This window comes from Nylanderia fulva, unplaced genomic scaffold (assembly GCF_048542155.1).
Source record: "Nylanderia fulva isolate GAGA-0341 unplaced genomic scaffold, ASM4854215v1 Scaffold26, whole genome shotgun sequence".
Classification (NCBI taxonomy): Eukaryota; Metazoa; Arthropoda; class Insecta; order Hymenoptera; family Formicidae; genus Nylanderia; species Nylanderia fulva.
In genome coordinates, this window is record NW_028190325.1 from 2,564,841 (window position 1) to 2,578,961 (window position 14,121).

At 39.3% G+C, this 14,121-nt stretch overlaps 1 protein-coding gene and 1 long non-coding RNA gene across 4 annotated transcripts in view; one reads left to right on the forward strand and one right to left on the reverse strand.

Moving 5' to 3' along the window:
- LOC114936594 (agrin) overlaps window positions 1-14,121 on the reverse strand; it is a 464,192-nt gene that overhangs the window by 433,626 nt on the left and 16,445 nt on the right. The window contains exon 1 of one of the 3 annotated variants that reach the window (XM_085483681.1): window positions 5,309-7,592. The exons of the other annotated variants lie outside the window; for them this stretch is intronic. Coding sequence (XP_085339807.1) covers window positions 5,309-5,714 — 406 coding nt within the window. The 5' untranslated portion in view covers window positions 5,715-7,592. Of the gene's footprint in view, window positions 1-5,308; window positions 7,593-14,121 lie in introns of those variants that run through there. 3 annotated transcript variants of the gene reach the window in all.
- Window positions 1-14,121, forward strand: part of LOC114942743 (uncharacterized) — a 67,276-nt gene that overhangs the window by 31,305 nt on the left and 21,850 nt on the right. The gene's annotated exons all lie outside the window — the stretch shown is intronic.

The following is a 14,121-nucleotide window of genomic DNA, read 5'->3' on the forward strand; positions in this document are numbered from 1 at the left end:
AAACACAGCTTCTCGCGTTATTGGCCACCGAATGGCGTCGCTGAATGAATTATTAATGACTGAAATTATGACCGATAACAGGCTTCGACACGCGAGTAATTATAACCGTCGGTATTGTTGACTCGACAATAAATTAGCTTCATCAAAATCATCCGAGCCTGTCTACGCGCAGGCCACTGTCTAGTAATTCGCGCTAAATTAGAACGTCGCCGTATATCGACTTTTATTCGTCTCGCGGCGCTATAGAAAACGTCGGCCGGTTTCCACTTAATCTGATCTACGCGCTTCGCCGCTCTTTTTCTAATTGTAGTAATCGGGGCACACTGATGAATTATTAATGGCTGAAACGTGCTAAAATTATGATCGGTAACTGCTTCGTACGTCGCGAGACGTGTTTCAACTATAATTCCAAGTATTTAAAAAGTGGCGTCCGCCATTGACTGCAAATTATAGCGCGAGGGAAATTAATGAAGCGTGACTTATCGATCTCTTTCATGTCTTTTTTTCTACTTTTTCATTTACTATTTCCCCCGAGGCATACCGATAATTCCGCGGAGAGCAAGATAAACACGATAATACGCGCGACACATGCGACATATTCCATTAAGAAGTTTATCAAAAGACATAACAATTCTCTCTTCGTGTGGATAATGAATTATTATTATTAACTTGGCTGCAGCAAAAAATGGATGATGAAAATTCTCGATCCGTAAAATAGTAGGAAATATAATCGAAACTCTAATCAGGCAGATCTCAAGCTACCTTACCGTGAGGTATCTTAAGAACGCGCGATCGACCGTGAATTATGCGCGATGCTTAATTAATGAAGCACAAGTATCGTTAATTTCACGCTGCACCTATATCAACGTAGCGATTCGAGAGAGAGAGAGCTCACGACCCTGATTCATAGCCACCGTACTTCCTCAATCTATTACGATCCACTTACCGCGGTATCATTGATCGCGAGGATCGTGACGATCGTGATCGCGAGGCACGCGGCTCATTTCATACTCGCCGATCGCGTGGGCGCGGATAATTACTGTTTTGAAATCGGTGCCGACCGCGCCGCATCGGATCGTAACAATGGTCGCGCAATGGGCTCAATCGGAGATCTATTATTGACTTTTTTTTCGGCCACGTGGCGCGTCGCGTACAATGAAAAATTAATGAAGTTTCTCCCCTTCGCGCGCGCAGACGAATCTCGTCTGTGCCTATTCTAACGCACAAGATTCTATGCATTTCGTTAATACATCTCTTCTCGTGTTTTTCTGCGCCATTCATTTATCTCGCGTCTATTTCAAGCGTTGATGACATTCTTTAGAGACCGATTCATTTTACATATCTACATTCTACGTAAAAAAAAAATTTATATGCAATTTCTCACAATGCAATATGATTGCGGTGATTAATTCAGAGTGTCAACACGTCAGAAGTGGAAAAACTTTTAATTAATATTCATGCCAGCAAAACAAAATGTGAGAAGTACAGAAGGCCAATCGTTTCGCAAGGTAACACTTCTCTCTCGTCAATAGTTTTTAATTCATCTATCTTTGACAGGGTGAAGGGGGATACGCGAGAGCGACAGAAGTCCTCGAAATCAGGCACACCTGGATAGTTATGTGACTGGGCGTGCCTGTGTTGGCTGCGCATGCTGGCAGAAACGCGTGGGCCGACACCGTATTATGCTGATCCCCCTGAGAGAGGCGACTCTCGCGGAGCCTGAATCGGGTCTCGGGACCCGCGACGCGGAGAAAACGCGTCCTGCCGCTGCAACGGGAACGGGCGTCAAGTGAGACGCGGTAAATGCAACGCGAACGTGGGCGACCAGGTGCAGCTTTGCGAGTCGTGCCATAATTACGGTATTCGGTACCGTGCGATGCGATGGTGTGGACGCGTGCGCGCGACGAGTCCGCTTTTCTCGTCAAAATACTTTTGTGCGAAAAATTAGAGCTCATAAATATAAGTACACGGAAAAAAAATTTACTACCATAGCTAAATTTTAACTGTCCATATATTACGTATGAAATTTAGCCTAAATTTTAGCTATGACAGCTAATATTTTTTAGCTATAACATTCTCCGTTAAACTATGGCTAAAAAATATTGGTTACCATAACTAAAATATAGGCATGATCACTAAATTTCAAGTTGTAATATATGAACAGCTGAAATTTAGCTATAGTAGCTAATTCTTTTTTTCCGTGATAATAATGAGCAGTAAATATGGAATTTTAATTTTCTTAATCAAGGTTAAAAAAGGGAAGATGTGTCTCGCGCATTCGAGATTAATTATATTTGAGATAAGTGATTTAAAATCTTTTCATCCACTTAAACATCTATATAAAATTTAATATATCTCTATATTTAGAATATGAGTTTCTCTATTCATGATGCAATCTGCAACTGGCAAACCGCAATGACAGCGATAGCTTCGAGCTATCGCCAGAAGTACGCTATCTCTTTTATAAAAAAAAGGACTTAATCGAGAACAACACATTATCTCCCTCAGTACGTAACGCAGAGAACTTCTGCGAAAATTACGTACCGGGAAAAGATTGATAGCGTGTTGAAGAAAAGCGCACGTGTGCTCGAGGGTATCACAATTCCTCCCACGGATAAAATTTGCGTGCAAGTCGCACGGTATGCAAATTCCTCTCGTTATTGCTGCGTCGCGATAAAAAGATTTGGCAGATAAAACAAATCATTGATTTCGGAAAATTGATATTTAATAAACGAACGGCATCGTAATTAGCATCGTAATCGCGATCAGCTGAGCAAACCGTAAGATTCACGGAGAAAAAATTCACAAATACCACCCTTTTATGCTAAGTGCACATTTCTTGCAGTGAAATTATTATATCATAGTAAATTAGTATGAGACATAATTAAATTATAATAAATTTATACCATCTTAAATTAATTCTGTAATTGATTTAATTTTAAAAAATTCAAAAAGAAAAATTGTTTGTCAAAATATTTGATAAAAAATGCCACAAAATGGCATCATAATTGCGAATCAATAGAGATTCAAAAAAAAATCTAGTCCTCTTGTTCCATAATATATTTTCCCTGAAAATATCTTAAATATGATGTTTTGCATTATATCGGGGAAAGCTTAATCAATCTTTCGCGAACGAGAGAGGGACGATTTTCTCAGCCGTTTCCACTCTTTCATTACGTATTGCAAAACACGGGCGCCTCTCCGTGTTTTCTGATTGACGCTTGGCGCTCGAAACGACAAACTAAACTCCTCGTTAACTCGAATCGAGCCCCGCGGGCGCCGGAAAAACTTGTAATTATATACGACGGCTTCCGTCAAAGATCGACGACACTTTACGGTGCCGATCGACTTGCAAATGACCGGAAAATAGGGTAGGGATCTCTCGAGGAAAGCGACGCGATAGCCTTGTCGGTTCAGGCGGCATTGTGAGTTATTGAGATTAAACGATTAGCCGCAGGGCCCCCGGCACGGGACTTTTATTCATCAACGTCCCCGTATCGCGTCGTTGACATCGTCATGCGACGTTTAACCGTAAACAGATCTGGGGACAAAAAGACGAGGAGATTCGAGCAGCAGGAGACAGAAGAGAGAGAAAGGAAAAGGCAGAGAAAGAAGAGAGACCGCACTTAATCTCCGCTTATTAAATAAATCACGGGCTCCCTGTTACGTTGGGCAACGCGATATTGCCTCGGGAAGAGCCAGCCTTATAATTCCTACATTAATTTCTTTAATAGTCCACGAAACAATCCCCGCGACCGACGGGGTACATCACGCCAGAACGATATCATTGGCCCCGGGGGAGAAATTAAACGTTCTCTTGGATCGTAAAGGAATTAAATTATAGTCGTAACTTATTTATAATGTGCGTCGCTTTATTTAGCGCGATTAACGCGATGAAAAGGGGCATGGCCCGCGTGCGTGGCTGCGAAATGACGCCGATTTAATAATTCTCGGGGCGCAATGGATCAAATTTTCTCGCGTGCCGCCCTTTTTCATCGAGATCTTAACCTTCGGTATGTAAAATCGTGCGGCTCATAAAATTCCAAAGCAATATTTGAGCGATAAAGAGTTTCTATAAGATAAAAATGCAAAGAAAATAATAATTTTATCTATGATAATATTATCGAGAGATTATAGTTATATATTATGAATTTAAGTGTGATGTGGATTAAATAGTTAAAATATCGAGTATTATTTTGAAGATTTACTTTATAGGCCTCGATATTAATTTACATTTTTATAAAAAAAAACATTTTTTAGCTGTTTCTAGATTTCTTGCGCTTTTGTCGAGACAATTGTCCAGTAGACCTTGAAAGCTAACCGTCTGACGTGTTTTATCCACCCACATGCCGACAATGCATTGCGTGTCAACACACTCACGCATGATTCTTGCAAGAGAATACTGCATAATATGCAAAAAAAAGATGTGAGAACCATGGTGAATATAAATTTCCTCTTTACTCGTAAATTATACGAAGAATAAGAACAAAAATAAAAATTTCTATAAATTCCTATATCCTCGAAGGCGTGAAATTCCGAAGACATAATTCTGCAAGCTTAATATTTTACGAAATCGTGCAGAGAAATCATTCGGCAATAAACTCTTATGGGCTAATTTTTCCAACTTCTTGATAAGTTTTATCCGACAGGTAACATACATTTTCGTCTCTTTTCAGTTCAGTTCTAAAAAAATTAAGAGACAAAGATATGCTACCTGGCGGGTAAAACTTACCAAGATAAGTTGGAACAATCGGCCCTGAATTGTGCGAGATTAGAATTACGCTCTGTGTTTGCTGTTATTTAAATAAAATTATATAGATAATCATCTATATGAAATGTTATCTTTATATAGATAATAAAAATATGTATCATCTATATCTGCATCTTAGATAAAAAAAGTATATTATCTTTACTAAATTATCTAGAATAATTTTCAGATAATTTTGGTTTAGAATCATAGCACATAAAAATACTTAAATAGTATAACTTAAGTAGTATAAGCAATAAAAATTTATAAATAAAAATATGAATACATATATTTTTATATCCCTTTTATAATTTACCTTTTTTTTATAACTCCATTTACGTAAGCAGTCTTAAAAATTATTATATAAAAAATATTATCTAGATGAATCGCCATATAATTTCATCTTTTATCTAGATATATTCAAAAGAAAATCATCTTCATCTTATCTAAGATGAATTGATATATTTTTATCTCATCTTTATCTAGCTAATTTTAAAAGCATCTAAGCACAACACTGATTACGCTATATTTTCTTACGAAAATTCATCCGCATGGACTCACCCCTAACGGCGGCGTTCAACCTATCGAGATTGGCGAGCGTGAGCGGTACCGGGCCGAAGTGCATGACGATTTTTCCGGCGCCGCGACGCGCCATGAAGATGCCGATGTAGCCGCGTCTGACGTAGCTGCCGCAGGTGTCGTTCACGGCGAGATCGACGGTAGCGTTCAACGCGCCCTTAATCGCTCGCTTGACGCGCGCATGCAATAACTGCCCCTCCTGCCGCAACTCCTTGATCTTCCCCGTGAAGATGTAGTCCGACTGGCGCACCTTGCCCAGGAACGTCGTGTCATTCTTGATCGCCGCCGTCAAGTTCGCTCGACACTCCAGCAGTTCCCTCGTCGAGAGACTCGCCAACGACAAGCTGGCCCAGAGGACCATAAAACTAATTACCAAGTAACTAGGCATCTTGAGATGTTCACTTCACTTTGTCGTCACATCAGTTTTGATCTTCGATCAAGTCGCGCGATCTGCGTTGTGGATTTTGCTCGTCTCTTTTCCGACGTTCACTTAGCGATGCAATTTTTCACGGAAAGTAACTATTATATATCAACGCGATCATTATACCATTCTCCTTTATATAGGTTCTATGTTAATCATGATGCGTATTTAAATGCTAGCTCATTTTTTCATTAATTCCGAACCTCGAATCGATGATCTTGAGAACTTTTTATCATTTTAATAAGAGTCTTTGATAAGAGTTTGTTCTCGAATAGGATTAATTTTTAGTTTCGAGACAAGGACATATCTTGAAGACCTGCTATCGTTAACAAGCTCTTTCAGAAGAACGCGTCTTTAATGAAAAGTAGCTGGGATCAATCGCTGGCTCCGAAACAGGAGAGGCTCCCGATCCTCTGCAGCGACTTCGATAAAGATACGCTCTCGGGCGTTAATCAGAAGTTGAGCACTCGAATGTCCGCCGGCTCGGTTGATTAATTCCTGGCTCTCTCCGAATCGAGGACGGGTCCCACGGTGGCGGGCGACGGCAGGCTGGACACCCGGAGTCCTCTAAATGGAAACGAGTTCGATCTCGAGCAACAGGTTGGCGCCGCGTCGACCCACGCTCGCCGATTTCCAATCCGCGTACCAACGTTTGTCTGCCTCTCTCGCGAGGAACAAGCGTGACGTTTCCCGGCCGATCGATAAACGAATCGATAAACTGTCGTCGTCCTTCCAACCAACGTTTTATCGTCGCCCTGATGAGGCCAGATGCGATCGTCAACGAAAACCGCGCGCTCTATCCATACTTTGATTATCAACTGATTCCGATCGAACGATCGAACGTGAAATCTCTCGAGTCAGCAGATTGCTCGTTTCGATAAAATCAAGAGTCTGATCGCTCGTTCGCGCCACTGTTTTATGCCATCATCGTGAACATTTACGACTTAAACTATTTCTAAAAAGGCAGACGTATTTTTACCGAAATTCATTATACGTAAAATATTTTTAGGCGCAAAACAAGGCGTTATATCTTTGAAATATGTCGATGCATTGGGAAATTACGAGATTATTGCAAAACTTGATCGAGTCACTTTGAATATTGATAACGCGCATGAACTTCGACGATACGCAAATACCAACTTAACTATCTCTTTTAACGCACGATGGTTCATCTAATTAAGGAATTAAATTTAGCCAACATTCATTGGACAGCTTAGCAATTACGCGATCACGATTACGCGGTTGCACTTCTAAAGGGAAAAAATTTAAGATAGCAGTTGTGAATATTCATTAAATTATTCCACACTATCGAAGAACATTAATAGCGTTCGTGTCTTTCTTAAGTAAGGCTTAATTATGCAAAACTGATATGCTGTCACTCCGATATCAAAAACACGTTTATTTTCATTCCCGTATTTGCAAAGAAAAACACCCTACTGATCAAAAGCGAGAAATTGGAAAATGTTCAGCTGTCATCTAGCTTCTAACAAATTTAAATCACCTAATCTAATTGCTTTACATTTTTCACATGAATATCGCAAAAAAGAATCGAGACTTTCTTATATTCAAGTTTCACCAACACTCCAATCAATTATACCGTTAGAAAGCGCATCGATGACATTCGTCATAACAGCTATCCAACACATTCATTTAATTTTCTTTACACGCAAGACACGTACATACACACAATTCACTGGGGTGGACCATATTGAATCACTCGCGCAATCAAGCAAACGCTGCCAAAAGCACTGTCAGCGCGAAGCTGTCAGGCGGACGTGTATTGAGGCTTGCTACCGCGCGAGAGTGAGAGAGCAGTGGTCGAGCAGTGGTGGTTGGTCGCGTGGAGGCACGCGCTGGACTGAGGAGGGCTAAGTGTGGATGCTGCAACTACAACGTGTAGGCGTAAGTCGCCTTAGAGAACGCGGTGGACCGAGAGGGAGACAGAGATGAGGAGGGCGTGCGGACGTGTGAGTGCCCGCGTGAGTGTCCGTGACGATGGTACACGCGCCCGTGCACGCGTGTGCATGCGCGCGAGAGTGAGAGAAATCTTATGCGGGAATAGTAGAGAGAGAATGAGCGAAAAGGTGCACGCGCGCAGTCACGCAGGTACGCACCTCCAAAAGTACCCGGGACACGTTGTTGCTGAATCCGCTTGCACTCGCGCGGAACGCGCGGATCATTGCGTGGAAAAAGCTGAGAGAAATCCGCGATTAATTAGCGCCAGCAAAAATTCGCGTGAATTAATCTTATCGTTATATAAAATTTTCAATTTTTTATTTTAAGAACAACTATATAAGTAATTTAGCGAACAAAAATCCTTAAAAAATTACAAAATTTATAGAACTTTGTGAATACATAAAAAATAAAATAATTTTTTAAATACAAAATAGGAAAAAATATTAAAAAATAATAATAATAGCAAATAATATTTAAAAAAAATTTTTTTTATTCAGTTACATGTCGAATATGCAAATAGATAAAACTTTCATCATTCGTCATTTAATTTCATAGGATGTTTTAATTCATGCTTATAGCTACCAAAATATGCTACAAAAAAACTAATGTTCAATTTGACATCTGCAATGTTTTTAATCAATTTACGAACCTTTCGATCGACTTTGTCGCGCGAGAAACAATCTAATCGACACCAGTTTAATGATCTTGAGCGATCTCAGACAGTTTGTAATTGACGACGATCGATAATACTGATTGTTAAGAGCGTTACAACGTTTCCTCTCTTCGAAGTATCACCCACGAAACGGTGAGAATCCGACCTAACGAGCCCGTAAAAGAAGTTAATGGCTCGACTTCGACAACGACTTCGTAGGTGGAAGACAACGCGTGCGTTCGTTCTCTCTTATTTTATGATGATAATTTCAATGCGACGTGGCATGACTATTGGCTAAAACATGACGTACGGTGTCGTCACTTACGGTACATCATAATTTTCATGTGGATATTCATGTGTCGCGATGTGTTATGCACCTTCGCGAACTGGGTGTGGATTCAGTAAGATTCTTGTCTTTGGCAACACATCAACCAGATGCGGGTCTCAAGTTTCGAACATATTCGCAGAAACGATTCTTATGATAGAAGTCTTAGAGATTTGCCTACGCCTTTTAAGATAAAGAGAAATACAAGCTGTTCCAAAAGAAATTTCTTAAACATTTAAATGTATTATTTAAAATTGCATTTCTATATCATGTATAAAAATCTACAATTGTTTGCCCTCACACAGATTAATTTTCTTGCTCAAGCAACGGAGAAAATTATTATCGATAACAATATTTTATATTCGCCTGAATAACGTTACATCGTTCTGTCATTTTTCTTGAAGTTAGAATTATGGAGAAATTGGTATTGGAAAGATTTGTTGCATATTGAATTCTGCGAGGATTGCTTCTCTCGAGCAATATACATCTTAATATCTTGTACTGTATAATATACTGTATAACATGTAGCGTGTTAAATGGGATTGTGCAATTCTCAGTCCACGATAACATTGAACGTGATCTTCATAAAAGCCAGAATCACAACCACCTACGTTTAACGTTAAATGCGAGATATGAATACAGAGTAATATCTCAATCCATAGAGTAATATATCACAATCTCGTAAAGTTTTAAGATACTGGCCTGCGATATTCATTACATCATCAAATAATTATACTGTTAGCATCCCACATGAGCTTTCATAAAACTGCGTTTGCCTCGATCTAATGGAGCCGGTAATAGAATTTACGCGGTAAATTCAACAATTTATGACACAATCGGCGGTTAATTAGTATTGTACGAAAACGAACACGAAAATCTCACATTGCCCGCTAATCACAATACAAATTAGCGCCTAATTTCTATGTGGAAATATAAATGAAAAACAAATTTATAATCAAACTGCATAAAATTCTGCGATATTTATTTTTTTTACATTAATGTTAATTTAACGTGAGAGAGAAGCTTTCCCTTTTCACTTACACATACTTCTCAAAAAACATTTTTTTAATATTATATAATTAAAATATATAATTAAATTATATATATAATATATATTAAATATATATATATATATATATATAAATTTTTATGAAAAATGTGTGAATGTAAAATCTTTCGTTTAAAGATATTCTAGATAATTTATATGTACACTCTTATATGCAGATTCATATATCAAGAATTTAAGACAGTATATGTCCTAAACCACCATATCTCGAATTTATCTTCCCAAGAAAGATCGCATAAGATTAATACCTGTACATCTTCTATGAACGCGCACAATATTAGCCAAGACATCGCCGTACGCAAAATTAGCACACTGTCGCCGAGGTGCGACACGTTTAGCAACGGGAATTCCGGCCATACGTTTTGCGGCATATTGTCACCGATGGCGCGCATAATACACTCGGTCGACGATAATGAATGCACCGTGGACCGTGGCGAGACTCGTGTCGTGCGACTAAACGAGATCTCTCCCTCTCTCTCTCTTCTTCAACTGGATGCTTCGAATCCATCTACTGGCACGCGATCGTTTTCGCGACGCTAAGGACGCTTCCATAGGGGCATTATAAGTCCTCATAGCATGCGCGAGCCGAAGAACGAGCGAGGCGAATCGGTCGTCCAGAGATGCCCACGCTTTCGCTCGATATATATCGCCGAGAATCGCGTGTCCTTGCACTGTCCTCACCGTGTTCGCAGATCGTATCCCTCGAACGGGAGAAGGCGTGATATTGGAATTATACGACCCCTCGTATCTTAGATACGCACCGATCCTCGATATGCGTGAGACTCTGCGAAATCTCGCGAGTGTAACAATTGAAACGAGGCGCGTACATTCGAATTTTATCGTAAGATCGTTTCTGATCTAAAGATGTTTATAAATGTTTTATATCTTTTAAATTTATAAGGGATATATTTTTAAGATAATTCAACAAAAATACCTTTTTATAATTTAATATGATAAAAAGTTGATAAAAATAATATGAAATTACTTGAAATGTTTTATATATATTATATATCTTTTAAATATATAAGGGATATATTTTAAGATAATTTAACTAAAATACAAATGTCTTTATAATTTAATATGATAAAAATTAATATGAAATTACTGCTAACGATTGCAAACGAAGAGAGATAGCAGCTGTTGAATCTCGCAAAATCACGTGTTGACTAATTAAATAAAGAAGAAGAGAGAATAAGAGAATTGACATAATTTCATCTTACAGTTATATTGTCGAATTATTAATTAATATTCTGCAGCTCATACTGATATTTAAAAATTCGTGAAAATTTATTATATATAATTTTTCTGATTATTTTTTCCAACAAAATTCTTATTACTCCAGTTTTTATTCTACAAACTTCTTGGTTAATATAACGATATTTTCTCGACGTGAAAATGATTGATGCTGTCCGAATGGCGCAATTAAGTATTGCCAAGAAGATTGCGCAGTCATTCACAATGATACGACACCACTGACTAGAGCGTCATTAAACAAATTGTCTTCACCCAAAGCGCGCGATGTTTGCATATGCAACTAGACAAATCACGCCGGTCGAAAGGAACGGTAACATGACGATGGAAAGACGAGACGCGAGAGCTACCGGCTGATCCCCCAACTAACGAATGGATCGATTTGCATGGCTCGTTAACAATACATGCATAAGGAACGCTAATGCGCTATTTTGTTTCAGACGACTTCGTCGCGGCAAACTTGTATCCGAATAAAAAGAAACGCGGGTCTTTAGGCCCCGACTACTTCGAAAGGATCCTGCTCCTTCTTTCGCGTATATCTTCGTCGAACGCATGACGACAAAGATCGTTTAGACTGCGGTAAACGAATTGCAAAATTAGTCCAAAGAGAGTAAGTCATTCCTTCTTTTAATACATTAATCCTGGTCGACCGTTCCTGTAACGCTATTATTACACGGAGAGAATTTTCTCTTACAATTAGAATTTACGCTAAAAATCATGATAACCGTGGGACAATATGGTATATTGGAAAAATTTTATAAGAATTTAATTTACCACCAATTAAAAATATTAATATGTATATAAAAATTAATCGAACATATTTTATATTTTCTTAATTATGGTAAGTATTAATATTTTTATTGTGTGGCAAATTAAATTCCCACAAAATTCCTCCAATACACCATACTGTCCCACAATTTTCAGAATAAATTCTAAGAGAAAATTCTGTCCGTGTAGATGTTTTCTTTGAAGTAAAGTTGTATCTTATAGCCTCTGTAATGATATTCGTCTCTTTTCTGATAAAAATATTTTGATAAAAAATGTTCTCCGAAAGTTTATTTTTAACGATGGATACACATTTCTGTCTACGATATTTTCAATTCAAAATCGCTCGCGAGTGATAAGTTATGAGCATGAGAAGTCGCCCAAGATCCCGCAGAATACACACGGATCGTACGGGAAACCGACCTGTTGACGGCTCGATGAAGATGAGTTATGGTGACCGTCGCCTCTGGGTCTCGCGAGGCCTCCTCCCGAGGTCTCTCCTCCCCCGTCATTCCACAGAGATCTTACAAATGCTCGCGTGCACATACGCCGTAATCCCGTCGTCGTTAACTCTTTATACGTTTGTCAGGTCCGTTTGAGTAATGTCATTGTCGACCGATACCAAGCCGCCGCCACCACCACTTCTCTTCCCTCCGAAATGAACTACGTTGATCGAATTGGTCATACGTTCTCGAAGAAATAAGAAAAATTTCGATTCGTGCAAAATATAGCTTCTTGCATTAATGATCGCATGCGGTATCGCAACTTTTCTTGAGATCCAATTTTTTTTTTCTTTAATTAATGATACACGGAATGAATCGGATTCCAATGCCGTAATATCATCTTTTTTTGCAGAGAAACATCGTAAAATTCAATCAAATAATAAGAAGGGATAAATCAAAATTGATAATTTATATCGAAGGATATCACGAGTTAAGGTTCTCTCGGTAGCCATCGAGTCTAAATGAGCGAGAATGAACGACGAAAATAATCTCATCATTTTCTCAGCTTCTAAAGCACATAATCTGACGGTCTCGGTTCGCCGTTAATCGGCGCGCATATGCGCGATAAATCGATGCGAGAAGGAACATTCCTGACCGATGCGGCGACATCGGCGACGTGTCGTCGCGGATGCCGCCTCTTACTACTGCGCTTCGCCGGACCAGACGCAGGCCCATATAAAGAATGCGCGCGCGCGTGCAGGCAGGTAGAAGACGGGAGCGCGCGGCGTTCACCAAGATGAAGGAACGAAGAGACGGAGGGCCGGACAGACGCGAACATAAAATGCACGCACGACGAGACGTGTATGTGTGTTTGTGTGTGTGCATGTACTTAGCATAAGTCTCGCACCCGAGGCACTCTCTCATCGTATTTCATGCCGGCTATGCTTATACGCTCGCGTCGCTTGCCGCGTATAACCGTCTGCTGCTTCTTCTTCTTCTTCTTTCTCTTCGTCGTCGTCATCGTCATCGTCGTCATCTCGAGCTTCGTGTCTCGGGTGCGAGGATAGAAATCGCCTCCGGTAACTGAACGCGATCCCGCAAGACGCGTAACGATGTTACTCGTTCTCTTGCGTGCAGAGGCTCGAATTCGGTTCTCCGAACCGACGGTATTTACAAGTTACAAGCTTTGTCGCCTGCCAGTAAATATACATGCTGTTTAATTTTCCTTAATTTATAAATAACCCTTATCTCCATTAATATCCTCAAAGTACAATGTAAAAAAATATATATAATAAAAACATGTAAAATTACAATATAAATAATGAAATTGTATACATTTTCATTATTTATCGTGTATAATTTTACATTTATTATTTATGTAAGTTTACATATTTTTTTTACAGTGTAGGACGATGCAATTATTCGAAAGGAGGCAAATAAGTGTTGGATGAATGCGTTATCTAAAATTAAATTTAAGATGTCTTTAGAAAATATTTAATGTAATCATTTCTTCTTCGAAATTGCATCTTATACAAAAATTCAGAGATTCTGTTACATCGTCGTCTCGTGCTCTCCATTTCATTCTCGGTAGATGCAAGAACGTGTAGATAGAGGCGCTTATCAGCGACGTGAGGTAGCAGTATTACAGATATTATAATGACACCCGGATTGGCGATGTTGCGAATTTAACGAGCCGCTTACGGTTGTACCGGACATTCACGAATTATCAGATATCGCAGAAATGATATTCTCTCGCTATATTACCCTGAGCTAACAGAGTCCGTACGGAGTGTAACACGCGACTATATTTGCAAAGCACTGGTCTCCGCAATTGTCAGAATTTATCCAAATGCTCGGTAAACGTCAACCGAAACGATCGTCCATCTCACGTTATGAACTCAGCGATACCGAAATAG